This window comes from Onychomys torridus, chromosome 14 (assembly GCF_903995425.1).
Source record: "Onychomys torridus chromosome 14, mOncTor1.1, whole genome shotgun sequence".
Taxonomy (NCBI): Eukaryota; Metazoa; Chordata; class Mammalia; order Rodentia; family Cricetidae; genus Onychomys; species Onychomys torridus.
The window spans coordinates 48,775,998-48,794,891 of record NC_050456.1 but is presented as its reverse complement, the minus strand read 5'-3'; the positions used below and the strand labels follow the sequence as shown (position 1 = coordinate 48,794,891).

Genomic DNA, 18,894 nt, shown 5'->3' with positions numbered 1-18,894 from the left:
TGTGTGGGTGCTGGGAATTGAACCTGGATCCTCTAGAAGAGCAACCACTATTCTAACTCCTGAGCCATCTCTCTAGCCCTGATTTATATTTTTACTTCTCTGTTTCTAGGAGATTATATATATATATAATGAAGAAAGAGAGAGAAAGAAAAGAAGGAAGGAAAAAGTAATAGAATTGTAGCATTATAAGGTCTGAAAAATGTGAGGACCAAATATAGCAGGTTGTCTGAGCTGTCATCTTGAGTGGGTTTTAAAAACAAAAATCTATTTTAATGCTTAGGGCATTTTGAGGTTGACCAATCAGAGGGTTGGTTAAGATGGCAGCTCTTAAAATGGACATGTGTGACTTGCTGTTGTTCATCCTGGCTCTCTGCATCAGTGGCTATTTTAAGAGCTGTGATTGGCCACAGACCCCTAGGTCATCACCGCTGCCCTCCCCGCAACCTCTGCGAGAGCTTAGAAATCTGTCCCCTCCGGTCTGTCAGACTGGGTGACTGTGGTTCAGGTAGAGCATCCTTTCTGATGGACCCACTCTTCCAAGAGAGTCTTGCTCAGATGGGCTTCTCTCCTGGTTTCCATCCTGGTCGATCCACTGACTTTCACAGACTTCTTATGTGGAGCTGGGTGTGCCTTAGACAAGGGGGTTCGAGGTGCATAAGTTCAATCCCCAGCACAAATAAATAAATGAATGAATGAATGAATGAATGAATATCCCCCCCCCCCTGAAAGTGGGGGGATTTGTGATGTTTGACTTCTAAGGGGTACAGGAAGTGACATGGGAATGCTGGGAATGTGTGTCGGCCTTGTTATGATCCACCTAACATGTCCCGGCCACTGTTTTCTATAGAAATTGTGGACGGGAATGTGAAGATGACCCTGGGCATGATCTGGACCATCATCCTTCGCTTTGCCATCCAGGACATCTCTGTGGAAGGTGGGTTTCTGCTGTGTTCTGTTCCTTCTTGAACTTTTACCTCTCTCTTTGCCTTCCCTTACCTAGTCGTCTTCTCTAGGCTCATCTAGAACTCCCTCACCTGGGGCAACAATGACCATGACTTCAAATAACTCCCCGCAAATATGTTAGCCTAGCAGCAGTCCTCATTTCCAGAAGGCCAAGGCTGCTGTGGTTCAGTCTTAAGCCTCACTGGGCCCTTAGCAGAAAAGGATTATCATAGGAAAGTGAGCGGCCCTTGTCCACCACTGCTCCCATAGCTCCCCCTGGTGGCCACTGTCCAGGCCGGCACAGGTTGCCCTGGTATGAGCTGGTTGCTTGATTGCTTGATTGCCATTTTTGAGCTTTGTGATTCGGTGTTCACTTACTGTTTGTGGTTTGCTATGTGCATGATATATGCATGCAAAAACCACCTTCTTAAATAATGAGATTGAAGTTAAAATGCATTTAAATATGCGTATTTAAATTTTTTCTTTTATGTGCAAGGGTGTTTTTTACCTGCATGTGTATCTGTGTACTGTGTGTGTGCCTCGTGTCCCAGAGTCCAGCAAAGGGCATTGGCTCTCCTGAGACTTGAATTACGGTTGTGAGCTTCCCAAAGTGAGTGCTGAGAACTGAACTTGAGTCCTCTGGGAGAGCAACAAATACTTTTAACCACTGAGCCATCTCTCCAGTCCCATGAAGATTTATTTTACTTTTTTAAATTGTGTATTTGCATGTGTGTCCGTATGTGGTTATGTACAGGTGGGTGCTGGTGCCCTCAGATGCCAGAGACATTGGCTCCTGGAGCTGGTGTTACAGATGATTGTGAGCTATTCTAACATGGGCACTAGGAACCAAACCAAACCTCTAGGAGAGGACTAAGTGGTCTCAACTGCTGAGCCCTCTCTCCAGCCCCATCCCAATTTATACATAGGTTATTTATTTAATTAATTTATTTTGAGACGGGATTTCACCACATACCTCTGGCTGTCCTGGAACCTGCTCCATAGACTGGGCTGGCTTTGAACCCCCAGAGATCAACCTGCCTCAGTCTCAGGAGTGCTGGGATTAAAGGAATGCACCACTACACCTGGCTCCCCGTACCAATTGATTGTGCTTGAAAAATTATAATCTTTAGATCTATAGTTTTTTTTTTTTTTTTTTTTAGCATTATTTTAAAATCCATTTTATTAGTTAAAAATACGTGAGGTCAATCAGGTTCTTTTTACTAAATGCCGCCACCTGCAGTTCACAGGTCTGGACACACAGAGGCAGTGCAGTCTGTAACCTTGGAGTTGGGAGTTTCCCGGCATCCCCTCAGAGAGTGACAGGGCACCGAAGCCAAATCAGTGCAGTAAATAGGAGGAAGCCCGACTTCAGATGAACCTGCACAGGAAGGAATCCTTTCTTCCTGTCCCTCCATGCTCACCCCACAGGTTGCGTGATCCCCTTCCGGTCATGTAAATCTCATAGGCTCTTCCAGTCATCCTTGAAGTAGAAAGCAGCTACTGAGTTACTGTCTATCACTGTCACTTCTTGAGTAAAAGGGAGTTGGGCAGATACCCTGGCAAGCTGCAGCTGTCTGGACATTTTAGTCTATGGTGCAAGTGGCTTACTTTTCTGTTTTTTGTTTCTGTTTTTTCATAACGTATGGGTGCTCTGTGTGTATGCCTGCATGCCAGAAGAGGGCATCAGATCCTGTTACAGTTGGTTGTGAGCCACCATGTGGGTGCTGGGAATTGAACTCAGGACCTCTGGAAGAGCAGCCAGTGCTCTTAACCGCCAAGCCATCTCTCCAGTTCCACTTTCCTGTTTCTTAAGTAACTTTTTCCAACTTTGCCAAACAAATGGACAGGATGGCCCCGGACTTCTTCCTTCCTTATAGCAACAGAGTTGGGGTCTTGAGGCCCCCCTAGGGTCTCTTAGAAGCAGCATCCTCACTCTCCTAGGTCAGCCCACTGACCCTGCTCCCCATCCCCTTCTTCACAGAGACATCAGCTAAAGAAGGGTTGCTTCTGTGGTGTCAGAGGAAGACAGCCCCGTATAAAAATGTCAACATCCAGAACTTCCACATCAGGTGAGTGCTGGAGGCCGGCCTCCTCAGGATCTCCCCTCATCCCTTGGTTGGAAGAGTCAGGGGAAAAAAACCTTCTGGGGAAGGGTGTTGTCTCTTTGAATCCCCCGTCCCTCCCCATAACGTCTTGGGTCTGACTGCTGCCTGGTGCAGCTTTGCTCATGTTTATGATACTGGCAAGACCCCCTCAAAGATCATGTCAGGAAGCCCAGTCCAGGGTTCCAGAGCTCTGTTCGAGGTGTGTGGCCTTAGCAAGGGGAGGGTAGATGTGGCAGGTTCATCTCGACTTGTGACCACTCGGAAAAAACTTGACCCCATCCATACCTGGAAATGCGGCAGGCAGAAGTCTCCCTTTCTCTCCCGCGTTTTAAATCCTGCTCCAGAGGATTTCCTAATGAATGGCAGCAGTCATCAACTTGCCCTGCTCTCTCTCTCCCTGGACAGTTGGAAGGATGGCCTTGGTTTCTGTGCCTTGATCCACCGACACCGGCCCGAGTTGATTGACTATGGGAAGCTGCGGAAGGTACGTGTGTTCACCTGATCTCCCGCGGTCTTCTCTTGCCTGGAGACATACTGAGGGAGGTCAGGACAGGACCACTGCTCAGAGCCCAGTGCCCAGCCTGAAAGGGCCAGCTCGGGAAGCGAGCAGAAAAATCGCTTTCTCTGTTCATTATCCAGTGTGCATATCACAGTTCCCTGTGTACATACACAGCCCGCCGCGGAAGCTCCCAGAACTGAGGCCACAGTGTTTGAGTGATGGGATGCCGAGTGACATTTCTCCTTTACATTATTTATTTCTGGTTTCATAAGGTGACAGTACTTATTGATGATGTAGAACATCATGTATCCTGAGAGACATTTTGTCCCGTGTCCCTTACCTGCTGTCTAGTTGTAGGCAGATGCTGTAGGTTTGGTGTCCTGTGTTGCCACTCAGTTTTGTTGTTGTTTTGAGCTGAGGATCGAACCCAGGGCCTTGCGCTTGCTAGGCTAGCAACTACTCTACCATTGAGCTAAATCCCCAACCCTGTCACTCAGTTTTATTTATGCTTTTTTTTTTTTTTTTTTTTTTTTTTTTTTTTTTGGTTTTTTGAGACAGGGTTTCTCTGTGTAGCTTTGCACCTTTCCTGGAACTTGCTTTGGAGACCAGGCTGGTCTCGAACTCACAAAGATCTGCCTGGCTCTGCCTCCCAAGTGCTGGGATTAAAGGCGTGCGCCACCAACGCCTGGCTCTATTTATGCTTTTGAGGTGGTGATGGGTTTCACTCTATTGCTCAGGCTGATCTCCAGCTCATAGACTCAAGTGATCCTCCTGCCTCAGGCTGGGACTGAAGTTGTGTGCCGTTATGTCACCTTCATTTATATTTGGGTGTCCGTGGTGATTTTCTTGAGTGAGAAGTGTATGTTGAGGGGGTGAGGAGGTGGGCCTTTTGTAAGCTCCTGGTGGTTGTAGGTGTCCAAGCTGTTCAAAGGACACTGGCCTAGACCTTGGTTGAGGCCTGGCCTGAACCGTTCTTACCTGCCAGGAACCCGTGTCACGAGCTCTCCCAGCCGCACACTGGAAAGAAAAGGAAATGGAACCCACCAGTATGTAGGACTCTTGGCAAGGGATCTTTTTAGGAATACAAGCCTGTTTCTCCCCTTCTCCCAGGATACCTAGGGCAGTGCTCAGCCTAGCCTCCCCTCCATAGACACACCTGTGTCCCAGAGCGTCTTGCTCACCAAGATGTTCTTGCCCTGGCAGCTTTTTTTAGGGTGTAGGTAGATGAACAAGCTGCCAAAAACAAAACTAATGCGCCCCCCCCAACCCCCCCTTCCAAGATTTGCTAGGACGAGGAGACAGATTCCCACCCCCCTGCTCACCGGCAAGGGCCCATCTGCTAATGGAGAGGAGCCTGAGGCCTGGTCCTGTACCTAGGGCTGGAACCACCATTCCCAGGCTAACCTCTAAGGGAGAAGAGAGTCCCGGCCTACAAGCTCAGCTGTTTTTGCAGGGGAAAGTCCACTTTTCATGTGAACATTGGTGAGCGCCTGACTTCCGCTTTCTGACTCCTGAACAAGGCTGCCTGCCGTAAAACACCAGCAGACACATCTCTGTCTGAGACCGTGTTTTTAGTTCTTCGGTGTCTCTCGGAATCCTGTGGACCACTGGACTGAGTGGGAATCCTATGTTTAATTTTCTTTTTTAAGTTTTTTTGGAGAAATAAATTACATCATTTTCCTCTTCCTCCCTCCAGACTCTCCCATGAACCACCCCCCTCCCCATTGCTCTTTCAAATCATGGCTTCTTTTCTTTCTTCTTCTTGTCTTTTAAGTTTTATTTATTTATTATGTATACAGTGTTCTGCCTGCATGTGTCCCTGCAGGCCAGAAGAGGGCGCCATATCTCACTACAGATGGTTGTGAGTCACCATGTGGGTGCTGGGAATTGAACTCAGGACCTCAGGAAGAGCAGCCGGTGCTCTTAACCTCTGAGCCATCTCTCCAGCCCTGTTGTTGTCTTCATTGTTGTTAGTGGTTTTGTGTGTGTGTGTGTGTCCTAAGTACATAAATATAAACTGTTCAGTCCATACAATGTCACCTGTATGCACATGTCTTCAGGGCTGACCGTATGAGGACCATTAGATGACCACTTGGTGTGGAGGAGACTGGTTCTCCAGCTCTCGGCATTCCGTAGTTGCCTGTGGTTCTTTGTCCGGGTTGAAGCTTTCTCCTTCCACCTTAGCGAGTCTATCAATGCCGTCTTTGTTCCGTCACCTTTAGGCAGCCATGTTGGCGAGACTTCTTGGGGCTAGTTTCCGCCATTTGTCGGAGACAGTCCCACAGCAAACTCTCCAGCTCTTACAGTCTTTCTGCTGCCCCTTTCGCAGTGGTCCCCGAGCCTCAGGTGCAGGAGTTTAATTTTTCCAGGACCCTCCGTGCCCTCCTCCCCAGCAGCTAGCTACGCCATTCTGTGAGACTGACATGCAGCCTGCTGGACTGGGGAGGCATTCAGCTGCGCCATTTTACCTTAACTCTCTGTTTGAAGTACATTCCAGGGTGCAGGGACCCAGGGTCCCCCACAGCCTTGTGCACCCCTCTCCCCACTTAGCTCTCTGGAGAGGATAGCAGAGGTGCAAATTATCAAAAAGCCATGGCTGCTTGGAAGAACCCAACACGTGGGAAAACGGAGGGGTTCAGCTTCTAATTAATCTTTCAGCGTTAGGAGCACACAGCTCAACTACTGAGTTTGGAGGGGGGAAACTACATCTGCGTTTCTTTCTTTTTATTTTATTTTATTTTTGTGGAGCTGAGGATCGAACCCTGGGCCTTGCGCTTGCTAAGCAAGCGCTCTACTGCCGAGCTAAATCCCCACTCCCATACATCTGCATTTCTTACGCGCACTTCCTGCGAGGACTGATGGTTCCCCGATCCCAGCATCGTTTCTTAGCAGTTCTTTCCTACCCTAACTCTAGCATGAGGCCCGAGGTTTTCACCCCTGAAGCTTGAGGTGGGAAGGGTAATGTTTTAAGCCTCCAGCTAGTGGCCCCTGGCCTTGAGGCCAGCCTTCCTCACCCAGAACCTGGGAAGAGCCGGTGGAGCATCGTCAGCTCCCACCCCCATCCCCTCCCAGCTGGGATAGGCTGCGACGTGTGACTCTTTGGATGATCACTGTCCTCTTCTCCTTTAGGACGATCCACTCACAAACCTGAACACAGCCTTTGATGTGGCAGAGAAGTTCTTGGACATCCCGAAGATGTTGGATGCCGAAGGTGAGGGCTTTCCCCGTTGCTCCCCAGCAGCTGAGGCGGAAGGGAGAGAGGATGTTTGCTGGGACCTCAGCTTGAAGAGCTGGGGGTCCCTTGCCTGCCAGGGATTCTGGGTGGTTCGGAGGAAGAGGCACTGGCTGGTAGCCCCTAGACTGCAAAGAACAAGCTTCTTGGACAGGGAAGGGGAGGCCTTCCTCCTCTGCCCCTTGTCCTTGGGAGAAGTGGGAACCATGGCCACTGTCCCTTGGGCTCCCTTCAACACTGATACCATTTTACAGTGTCGCAGCTCCATGCTGAGGGGCTGAAGGGAGTCTAGGGTGTGTGCGGGAGTTGGGTAGGGAGGGTGTCCAAGGTTGCCCCCAGCCCTGTGCTCCTGGCAACCCCACCAGCGGCATTCAGGAACATTCCAAACATGCACAGAAGCATGAGATGGTATATTGCCCACCATGCCAGAAGGATTGTTGATAGTCCTTCACACCTTATGTTTCTTCTTTGTCTTTTTGCTGTCTTTGTTGGACTGGGTTAAATCAAATCTCAGTCACCGCTACCTACTTCCAAGTACGTGCCTTAAAGATACGGGTATTAGCTGGGCGGTGGTGGCACACACCTTAAATCCCAGCACTTGGGAGGCAGAGGCAGGCGCATCTCTGAGTCAAAGGCTACACAGAGAAACTTTAATTTGAAAGACCAAGTTGGGGAGGGAGGAAAGATGGGTATCTTGCATGTAATCAAAATGCTGTCCACAGACCAGATGTGTGACACATGCCTGTCACCTCAGCACTGGGGAGGCTGAGGCAGGAGGATGGTGAATTTGAGGCCAACCTGGGCTACCTAAGAAGTGAGACTCTCAAAAACACAAAACCCTGTTCCACATCTAGCAAACGTGACAGTAATTCCCGATACATCACCTGTCACCTTCATAGCCAGAGTCCCCTCTTGAGACTTGCCATTGAGAGTGGGTTGGCTTTAGTCCATGGGTTGGCTGTATTCATGCATGCGTTTGTTTGGTAAGTTCTGTATGTCATTTCCATCTTCAGCCCTTCCCCCACTTCCCTCAACCCCTCTTATTGATGCCGCTGACCTCGTGGTTGGAGGAGAGCCACTAGTAGGGTATTCACTGTGGGCTTCTTTGCTTGCCTCCTGGGGTACCACCGTCCCCATTCCTCTGCGTCCCGTGTTCCTGTTAGTGGAAGTTGACTCTGGAGGCTGGCTAGATTGAGGATGGGCCTTTTGGCAAGGTTGCTTCACAGTATGCAGGCTTCTGCATCCATCCCCTTGTGAGATGTGTACGGTATGTTCAGTAGGCGGCTTTAACGGCAGCTCTCTCTTTCTCTCTCTCCAGACATCGTCGGAACCGCCCGGCCCGATGAGAAAGCCATTATGACTTACGTGTCTAGTTTCTACCATGCCTTCTCTGGAGCCCAGAAGGTACCTGGGACCCCTGCTCCTTCTCTGCCCGGCACACCTCATGCCAGAGCCCAGCCATGCCCTCCTACCCTTCCCTCCTTCCCTCCCTCCATGTCCCGGTGCAGGTGGCTGGAAGGCCTGGTTCTGGTCTCGTGGATAGCCAGCTGTATTTATGAAGAGGTCTTGTTCGCCTCCTCTCTCACACTACTCTGCGGTCTCTCACCTTGTATTAGGACCAAGAACACTTAGCAAGCGCTCATCCTCTGGAACCAGCTGCATGGCCCATGCAGGAGGGCTGGGTGTGGGAGATCAGTGGGTCCTCCTCATGGCCTCTGAGGAACCTCTTTGAAGTGCATAGTGGAAGCTCCACCCCTCCACCCCTCGTCCCTTGCTCATTTCCCTCTCTGCTCACGTCCCTCTGGCCCTCGCCTCTCCTCCCACCGGTCCCCTTTCCGTCTCTCGTGCTCTCTGCCCACTGCTGCTGTTTGGGTTTGCTCCACGCTGTTCTGCTTTCTCCCTCAACCTCTTCTCCTTCTCTGTGCAGATGTGTAGGCACGCTAAGGCCGGAGGGGAAGGCCATGTGACCTAATGTTTCATGTCACTGCCACGCCTTCTCGGTGCGCAGAAGGTGAGCTCGCCCTTGGCCTCGCCCACTCTCCCTGCCACTCCCTTGGCCCATCTTGTTCTCCTCGCTGGACATCAGCAGCCGTGCCCTGAATGAGAGAGGGTTAGTTAATGCACACGTGCAGATGCCGGAGACGCCCAGCCTCTGGGTGGACTCCACCGAGGGGAAGGCAGCCAAGCTATCAGAGCCTGGATCCTAAGCCATTCCCTTAATACCCAGAATCCCTTTCACCTCTGACCCTCCCTTCTTCCTGCCTGAGCAAGGCCATCTTAAATCTAGGCCGGAGCCAGGGCTGGGAGATGCCTTCTGCCTTCTCCCTGACGTCCAGGCCAGGGTCCTGCATGCTGTTTGCCAGCCAGGCCTTTCATGGATAGCTGGAGATTACATAAGAGTGCCACCTGTGTGCCATGGACTGTGGAGATGTAAATGTTAGTTACTAAAATTACTCTGCAGATAGCAACAAAGATGTCTGTTTCTTTTTATCGTGGTGCTGGGGTTTGAACCCAAGGCCTTGTGCTTGCTAGGTAAGCATTTTACTGCCAGGCTTCATGTCCAGCAGTAAAATGTCTTCTAACCAAATCAGTCTTTTTTTTTTTTTTTTTTTTTTATAATAGAAACACCTTCAAGAAAGGGCACCTTTAAAAAATTTATCCAAAGACAACCAGACGGGCCGGCAGCAACCCTGGTACCCACTGGATGGGTGCCCCAGACCTGCCTTCTCAGTGGTGGCCAGCCTCCAACTTCCCAGTCCCCCTGCTGGCCTCCTGACTCCTTCTCTTCCTCTGCCCCTCACCCCTGCTGCTCTCCCGCCAACCTCTCTGGAACCCCGTCCCTGACCTCTTAGCCAGGGTTGGGCATTTGTGCTCAGCCTACTAACCACATAGAGTGTCCTGGCCAGGCTGATTGAGGTGGCCTGCCCCCTCTGACTGACTATCCCGTTTCTCTTTTTCATGCCCTTTGCCTTTAGGGATTCTGCCCTGGGCTTCATGCCTGCTGACATTGGCCTTGCCTGTCTCTGATTCCTTCTCTGTGGCCTGGCTGATGAAAATGCTCAGGAGGGTGTGTGTGTATGTGTGTGTGTGTGTGTGTGTGTGTGTGTGTGTGTGTGTGTATGTATGTGCGTGTGCACGTAAGCGTGTGTGCATGCACACATGCATGGCATGGACGAGATGTGGTCTGCTGTATGTATCCTGTGTGTAGTAGGGAGTGTGGGATTTGTGTGGCTCTCCCTCCGAAACCCTCCCTCCCCTGTGCCCTCTTCCCATTTTCTCATCCCTGTTGCAACCATTTCATGCTTTTGTCCACATCCCAGGATAGACAGGAGCATGGACAGTGTGGCGGGGTGTGGGGTGTCTCACTTGATCCAGAGTTGTCCCCAGCCACTTCTACAGCATCTGCCTAGAGCGATCATCCCCAGACAGATGTGTCCTTCTGGTTTGGGGGGCAAGGAGATGAAGGAGTCTCTCTGCATCTCGCCTTCTTGTCTTGTCTTGACTGCCTCTGTGGCTGGTACCCATGACAGACATCTTCCAGAGCCAAGCTATGTCCACGGTCCACCCTCTTCTCCTCATCTTTCTCTGGCCAGTCATGGATAATAGAAGTGGAAAGGTCCCAGTTAATAGACATGTGCCTCTGTACATTTCCACGCAAGCTTATGATGGACACAGCTGTTGAGGGACTGTCCTCATTGGGTGAGGACCAACTGCTGTTTGGCAGGCTGGTTTGGATTCTGATTCCTTGCTTCCCAGGTTTGGAATGGGTGGAGAGCATCAGGGTTTTGTTTATGCAGCTGGTGCTGCGGAGGTCTCTGGGGAGCTATTTCTAGGAGCTGGCCCCCAAAGGGGCAAACTGGATCTGCTGCAGGTGTTTCTGGATGTTTAGGGACAGGTGGAGCTGTCCGCATCCATCCACCTGTCCATTAATCACTCGGTCCAGGAGCGTAAACCTTCTAAGGGAGAAAATGTATTCCCATCCACAGACGCTGTGCCTGTCTGGAAAGGCATGATGACAAGGAGGCAGCCTCAGCAGGGCTTCTGTGCTGTGGCTCTGTCCAGAGGAGACAGCTGGGGGGCTGCAGGGTGCCTTCTTTGAGCAGCAGCTTGGAGCTTGGAGGTGTAGGGTGGGATAACACTGCCCCAGGAAAGGCTCAGGTTCCACTAGGGAAGGGTGAAGAGACCGTCACTAAGGAGTCACTCACTTCTAACAGCGGAGACAAAGAAGGGTGTCATGGATAAGGCGGAAGCTTTGAGGTGTGAGAAGAGAAGAAAGCAGCATTGCCAAGTCACCCTAGAACGGGGAGTTCTGGGGAAATCGAGGCACAGGTGGCAGGACAGACATGTGTCTCCAAAACCCACCCCAGCCTGCTTGTCTTGAGGAAGCTCCATGCTGGGGCTAGAAGCCGTGATCGGTTGGGCTTAAGCAAGCCTGGCTTGGGAGTTGGGGTAGACTAGATGCCAGTCACTGGGCAGGAGGGAAGGCAGTTTTAGCTAGATTCGGGGAATTTTTACTAAAAACATGAACAATGAGATCTTTGTAGCATTCATATAAACAGTGGGTTGTGGGTGGTGGAGCCCTGGTCTGTCACTTTGCCTGGTTTGGGTATCTGATGACACCCTAATTGTGACAGCCTCTCTATAGATGGATCTGTCTCTGGTGACTCGGCACTCTGTGATCAGGGTGGAACTCTGGCAAGAGATAGCTAAATCTCTAAGAATAATAGCTCATATATATATATATATATATATATATATATATATATATATATATATAATTGAATGTTATGTGGCTGGGTGTGGTGACGCATGCCTTTAATCTCAGCACTTAGGAGGCAGAGAGGTAGGTGGCCCTCTGAGTTTAAGGGCAACCTGGTCTACAGAACAAGTTTCAGGACAGCTAGGGCTACAAAGAGAAACCCTGTGTAAAAACAAAACAAAACAAAAGTGTTGTATGTTAAGTTGTACTAACAGTTGAAAGTGGTCCCGGAGAATGTGGGAATACGCATCTGGCCTCTTCCTCTGGAGTGTATTCTCGGCCCACTGGCGCCTGTGCTCCCTTGCATTATCTCATGAAGTCTGCCGTTTGGAAAGACTTGGGCAGCCTGCTTCGCTAGCATGGGTTTATAGAACAGCCCGTCCCATCATAGAAAACCCAAAGCCTGAACCCAACCTGGGTTTTCTTCTGGATGGCTTCATCTCTGCCTTTCTCCCAGGCCCCTTTCTTCCTCTCCTGGCCCAACCTGGTGTTTCTGAACTCCAGCAGCCTTGCGAGCATTGCTTACACACTGTGCTGCTGATAATTTCCCCTCCGCTCCCACCCTGCCCAGGGCTTCTTGTAGCTCTGGGGAGGGAAGCCGAGAAGCCAGCTGCTTCGGATGGCTGTCACGGGGCTGCTGTCACCATCTGCAGCCTGATCCCCTTCACGCCGTGGGTGAGGTCTGCAAGGCCAGCCAAGCTGCCTTGTCTCCCCTCCGGCTGAGGTTGGTAGTGACTGGTCCATCTTCATAAGGGGGCCACTTGAAAGCGTGGGTCCCCTGTGCCCCTGGCAGGCTTATTCAGGGTTGCAGCCTGTGGAAGGAAGTGGGTGGGCGGGGGTAGACAGTAGTATTCAGAGGACTTTAGCCTCTGTCTTTCAAGAACCTGCTTCTCAAAGGTCAGACAACTGTTGTCCCTCAAGGTGAGCCACAAGTGTTCACAGGTGGGTTCTTTTTAAAGAACTCACTCTTATCCTCTGTGGGTCTGTTTCCTCCAAAGGCAGGTCCTTTGGGGATGCTGGTAGGGTCCTCCAGCTCTCTTCTGCTAAGGCTGACCTGAAATTGTCAAGTGTTAGACCCTTGGAAAAAGCCCTCAGGAGTCCCATGTAGAAGTCTTGCCCAGGTTTCATCCAAAGGACTCTTCTTTGACTGTGGGGCTATCAAGGCTTTAAGAGCATAGCCCCTAAAATTGTACAGACTCATACCCCACCCAGCCCACCAACCTGGCAAATAAGTTTATGGTTGCTGAGCCCAGGATTCAGGATGCATCTGGAGGACTGCAAGTCTAAGTTGGGATTTATTTACATTGGCAATGATAGTGGCAAGCTAGCATGGTGGTGCACGCCTGTAATCCCAGTACTCTGGGGCCTGAGGCAGAAGATTTGTTAAGTTCCTGGCCAGCCTGCAGCTGTTGTTTATCTACCATGAGGAGCTAGCTACCCATGACTTGTTTGTGGCAGTGTCTGCAGCCACACCACCTCCTGGAAGGCTTTGGTGGAAGAAGTTGTGGTAACACCAGGCAGGATCATCACCCCAGCCATTTTCATGAAGCACACTGACCTGGTGCTCAAAAGTCTGCATTCTTTCCGGATCCTGCCTCTTAGGGATAGGCTCCTGGGAAGCGACTTGTTTCTTCAATGCCTCAGGGAATTCGCCACTGTTACTCAGTGGTTCTCAAGAAGATGGCGGTCCAGCAGGACATCTCTATGAGAAGGGGCCCTGTCATCTCCAGGACAGGGTTGAGTTTGAGGGCAGGGATGATGACCGAGAGTCCCTATCTGGCCATTCCTGCATTCTCTTCTTGGAGTCCCAGCTGTTCAATACCCACACTGTAGGGTACAGTCTCTGGATTGTTCACTTGAGAGACTTTTAGGACAGTTTTGTTCTGTCCCATCCCCTGTGTGTCCCAGCACACTCACCCACAAGGCATGTGATTTGGTTGGCATTTCCTTTTCGAAAAATTCTTCTTGGAAAAAACACATGTATCATAGTCATTTCTTCCAGTTCTCATGTTCTTTACACTCAGTCTCATTTTGGGGTAACAGAAACTCTTTTTGTTCATCAACCAGATTTAGGCTTTGCCTTCCTCTTTCTCAAACCATGTATCCTTTATCATCTGTAAGTCACCTGTCTCCAGGTTTCAGGGTTTATCTGTATCTTCTCATAGGCACTGTCTTCTCTACCTTCAACTGTCTCCTTTCTTTCTGCCCTGTGGTCCCCAAAGGGCTTTACGTTCATACTTCTCCTTGGACTAGGGTTGGTATATGAACGAGGCCACAACTCAACTTCAGAACCACTCAAGTGGGCCAGGTGTGATAGTGGACATCTTTACACCCAGCACTTGGGAGGCAGAGGTGGCCAACTCTCTATGAGTTAGTTCAAGGCCAGCCTGGTCAATAGGAGCAAGTTTCAGGATAGCCAGGGCTACCTAGTGAGAGACTAACAACAAAATCACTAAAGTGAAGTGGGATTGGGAACACAGGGTCCCTGCTGATGTTGGAGATACAGTACCCTTAGGGGTCACCAGAGGCTGGGTCTTTGTGGGGTGCTAGGCCTTGTGGCTGGTTACCATTCCATCTCTCCTCATTCTTCTCCCCATTGAGGACTGTCTCTGGTCTCTCCTAGCCCAGTGCTTGGTGCATGGTATGATCTTAGCTGAGCCACCAGCTCCTGTGCTGGGTGGAGCCTTCCATCTCCTCCTCCGTGCACTGCCATGCCTTTGGCTTTTCCCTAAAGGGCTTTGAACCAGGAGCCTTCGGAGATTCTTCAGGGAACCTGAGAGGCCTTGCTGTCAACCAGCACCTCCTCACGCTTTCAGACTTGAAGTCTCCCATCTTCAAAATCCTGTCAGATCCGGCCCGAGGTCCCAAGTCTTGTGACCCCTGGAATCCCAGGATGGGCATGAATCTCTTCCTTTCTCTACCTGGCCTGAGATTTTGAATGCCTCAGTTATTTGGTTTATTTCTTCCCAGCATGCATGACGGGAGTCAACCCTTGTCCAGGGCTGGCCAAGAGAGTGATGCAGGAGACAGGGGAGTGTGGCACGGCCTCAGGGGCTCCTTTCCAACCACGTGGAGGAGCAGGGGGGAGGGGCCTGTTGACACAGGTGTGTCACCCCCCAAACCCCCCCCCCATCCCCGTTGCTGGGGCAGGCTGGTCATGACTTCTCTATCTTGTTGCCAGGCGGAGACAGCAGCCAACCGCATCTGCAAAGTCTTGGCCGTCAATCAAGAGAATGAACAGCTTATGGAAGACTACGAGAAGCTGGCCAGTGATGTGGGTACCCGTGTGTTCTTCCAGACTGCCCCCCCCCGCCCCCCCGCAAGGTCCTGCATTATACCCCGAGAGAAGGAAGCTCTTAGGATCAGTGCCTTGCACAGTCATTCTGAGGACACAGTCCCAGGCTGGTGCAGTGCATGAGCCAAGCACAGTTAACCTAGGGCAGCTTGGTTCTGGGCCTCTGGGGGGGCAGAAGTGAATACGGAGGAGGAGGTGTCTGGCTTACATACAGCGAGCCTGGGAAAAATGCTTCCACCTCCCTGGCTCTTGTTTTTTCTTTCGCTTACTGAGTGGGAGTTGAGCCCTGGGATCTCAGAGGCCTTGGCAGCCTGGTCTACTGCCGCTCTGTAGGTTTTGTCTAAACTCGATAGTACAGGGCTACATCAGGTTCTGAGAAGCCGCACACCTAGGAGGACTCAGTACTGCCTCAGGCTGGCTCAATAGCCAGGCCAGCAGGGGACAGGGTGGCAGGAAGTTAGCCGGTTGCCCCGCTGTCATTTGGGTTAAGGTGCTGCTCCTTTTGGACTGTTTTCCCCCAGCCTTTTGGTGGCTCTGCCTTCCAGTTTAGTGAGAGCCAGACGCCCAGGCTTTAATCCATGCCTCATCATTTCAGCCAAATCCCCGCAGCAAGCTGCGTGACCTGGCAGAGCAGAGCCTTGGGTGCTGCCTCCTCCATAATGTGGGGGTGCTGATAGCACTTGACCGTGTAGTATTTCTATGATTATTTCTGTGAGTCACCCTCGTGGGTCATGCCTGGCAATATGCAGGTGTTCCGTAGGCTTCCTGTCATCCAACTTTGCAGCCCTACATCTTTGTAATCCTCACCATGGCTCCAGGATAGAAATCTAGGCTGTCCCGGATTCTAGCCTCTTCTTTTTGAGGCTGGAAGTCTCTGTTCTATTACACCCCTGCTTGGTATAGATTAAGGAACTGAGGCCCGTCTAGACTTGAGCTCAGGTCTCCTTACGAAGCAGGTTGTGGTTCTTTGGTTTATCCCTATCAGGGCAGAGAAGATGAGGGGTGTGGGCTCCGAGTTGACCATATCCCGGTCACCTTGGAGGGAGCACCCGGAAGCCTTCCTACGTGGCATGGTGAGGCCTTAGTGGGTCGTTGGGGAGTGTGCCATCAGGAGAGACTTTTTGCCGGCCCTCTTCCTGTGAGGGAAGGACCTATGGAAAAAAGGACAAGCTGGCTTTTACACACACCTTCCTCCAGCATCCTCACTCCATGCCATGTCTCTGCTCTTTCGCCTTAGCTTTTGGAGTGGATCCGCCGCACCATCCCATGGCTGGAGAATCGGGTGCCCGAGAACACCATGCATGCCATGCAGCAGAAGCTGGAAGACTTCCGAGACTACCGGCGCCTGCACAAGCCGCCTAAGGTGCAGGAGAAGTGCCAGCTGGAGATCAACTTCAACACGCTGCAGACCAAGCTGCGCCTCAGCAACCGGCCCGCCTTCATGCCTTCCGAGGGCAGGATGGTCTCGGTGAGTGCCAGGGGCAAGTCTGGGGCCTGCCTGGCCATCTCCATCCCCCAGCTGCTTGGAGGTGGGTTTTCTTCTACCTACATGCCATGTTCCATGTTTCTTTATCACCCAGGCTTGAGCTCAGGCACAGAGGGATAGCCACCTTGTCCCCTGACTGTTCTGGGTCAGGCTTGCTCTTCTCAACCCCTGAGCATTCCAAACTTCCCCTGCCCCTTAAAAAAATAATGTTTTAAACAGGATGTCTGGTCGTACTGAACCAAGCAATAATGTTAATTTTTTACTTGTATATAACCTTAAGTACTTTCAAAATACATTAACAACCGCAAGAACAAAGCAAAACAGACCCACTTTTGTTATCTTAAGTAACTGATTTTTGTAAAGTATTTCTAATATACAAATAAGTAAAATATTAAAAGGTGGAAGTTATCTATAATCTTACTACCTACTGTCAATTTTGTTTTAATTTGAAAAGATCCTTTTTATTTATTTTTTTGTGACCCTAGGCCTTGAATCTAGGTCCTCAAGCCTGTTAGGCAAGTGCTCTGGTATAGGACCACATCCCCAGCCCCGACCCTGTTTATTTTTTTTCTGTGAGATAATTCATCCTGGGTGTCGTCAACGCATCCAGGCTGGCCTAGGACTCAACCATGAAGGCCTTGAACTTGCAATTCTGCCTTGATGTTCTAAGTAGCTAGGATTACAAGCCGATGCTGCCAACTCCAGTTTTAATCTTTCTTTATAAATATCATTTTAAGTAACTCTTAAAGCATGTTTTTTATAATAAGATTCTTTCAAACAAAAACACCTGTAACAAGTTGGGTGTGAATCAAGTCTATAATCCCAGCTCTGAGGCAGGAGGGCCACAGCAAGTATGGCTAGGCCCTATCTGGAAAACAGAGACAAAACGCTAATATTGCAATCGATTTTCTGTGTCAAGGGTGCCCTTCTATTGTGTCCCTTTTATCATTTTGTCCTTCATGTCCCTTTATCCTGTCTCCAGGACTTTATGGGCCAGGAGAATGGAGGACACATTCATCAAGGCAGAACCTTTTATCCTTTCGAACAAAACAAAACACAACAAAAACAGACAGACATAATGGGCAGGACCAGAGAGGGGCAAGCCAAGTCAGGGGAGGCAGGAACAAGGTGATCTTGAAGGGAGAAAGCAGGCTTGTGTTGTCATGCGGGCAGTTTGGAGCACCAGTTCTTTAAAGTTCAGGCCTTAATCAGATGCTCTTGGGTTGTCAGAGCCACTGTTAGCTAACAGATACTCCTGAGAGCTGACAGAAGTGCCTCTGATGTGGGGCAGATGGCCAGTGGACAGCCAGGAGGATGGCCCTCAGACTGGTTCTATTCTAGTTCTTCCAACTGGGTGCCTGTGCTAACCGTTGGGTGCCTTGTACAAAGGGCGTGTGTATTTCTTTCTGCTCATGATCGTGGCTGATTCCCTCACTCAAGCTACTCTCCAGAGCCCAAAGGCCAGCATCTGGGAGTCTTGGCCTATTAGAAGTGTATATCTTGGAGGCTGTACTGTCAGCTTGCTTATTCCTAATTGGTTTGGCCCCCTGGCTTGTTCTTGGACCTCTGAGACTGGCTAGGGTTTGTTTGGAAGCTAGTCCGTGAAGGGGAGGTCTCCGTCACTGGAGGTGAACTCCACTCCCTCTCCAAGAGGCACAGTAGTCCGAATGGGCGCTGGAAGAGTGAGACAGAATGTTTGGCTGCATTGTGTATGGCGGCCAAAGATCTGAAGCATCTCTGCCTGGAAGGCTGCAACCCCTCCAGGTTCTCTGAGCCCGTGTCTCCCACCCCTGCAGGATATCAACAATGCCTGGGGTTGCCTGGAGCAGGCAGAGAAGGGCTACGAGGAGTGGCTGCTGAATGAGATCCGGAGGCTGGAGAGGTTGGATCACCTGGCAGAGAAGTTCAGGCAGAAAGCCTCCATCCACGAGGCCTGGACCGATGGTGAGCCTGAGCCAGCTCCCGCCTCCCCGCCCGCTCTCTGCTCTCCGATTCCCACCCAGCCGCCAGCTACAGCTCTTTTCTTTTGCATTCGTTGGTGTCTTCTTGTTTGGCATCGGGCAGGTCCACTCACCCCTGGGTTGCCTCGGTTTCCGTGTTTGCCAAGTAGGAACCGTAGTACCAACTCCTCGAGTGTGCAAGAACTAAGTCTCCAGGGCACGGGCGTGCTGAGGAGAATTATAGACGGCAGTTTGGGGAAAGTGCTGCTTCTTCCTTGTTCTACATTGCCATCATTGTTCTTTCCAAGGCCTTCAGTGTGTGGCTGTCAGTCCTGGCGTTGTCCCTGAGAAGCAGTGTCAATTTGTCTGTTTCCAGATTTCTGAAATGTGGATGTTGAGGTCCCACTGTGTTGTTTCCTAGGCTGGTGGCTGGCCTCTGATTATTGACTGCAAGGCTAACCGTCGTCTGTGAGGCGGTCTTTTTCCATCAGAAACTGGCTTGGGTTAGCGTGAGGACCAGCTCCTGCCCATTTTCTTGCACTCTGCTGGCCACAGTGGCCTAAGGTTCAGTTCCTCTGGCCTGGGGTTGGAAGTGAATAGGGAGGACTGTATTCTATAGCCACCTGGGAGTGGCCT

General features: G+C 50.7%; 1 protein-coding gene across 3 annotated transcripts in view; it reads left to right on the top strand.

The window, feature by feature from the left end:
- Actn1 (actinin alpha 1) overlaps positions 1-18,894 on the top strand; it is a 99,457-nt gene that overhangs the window by 65,650 nt on the left and 14,913 nt on the right. For all 3 annotated transcript variants that reach the window (XM_036206160.1, XM_036206159.1, XM_036206157.1), the window contains exons 4-11: positions 848-934; positions 2,924-3,011; positions 3,453-3,531; positions 6,676-6,757; positions 8,097-8,182; positions 14,719-14,811; positions 16,070-16,300; positions 18,115-18,262. In XM_036206160.1, coding sequence (XP_036062053.1) covers positions 848-934; positions 2,924-3,011; positions 3,453-3,531; positions 6,676-6,757; positions 8,097-8,182; positions 14,719-14,811; positions 16,070-16,300; positions 18,115-18,262 — 894 coding nt within the window. The remainder of the gene's footprint in view (positions 1-847; positions 935-2,923; positions 3,012-3,452; positions 3,532-6,675; positions 6,758-8,096; positions 8,183-14,718; positions 14,812-16,069; positions 16,301-18,114; positions 18,263-18,894) is intronic.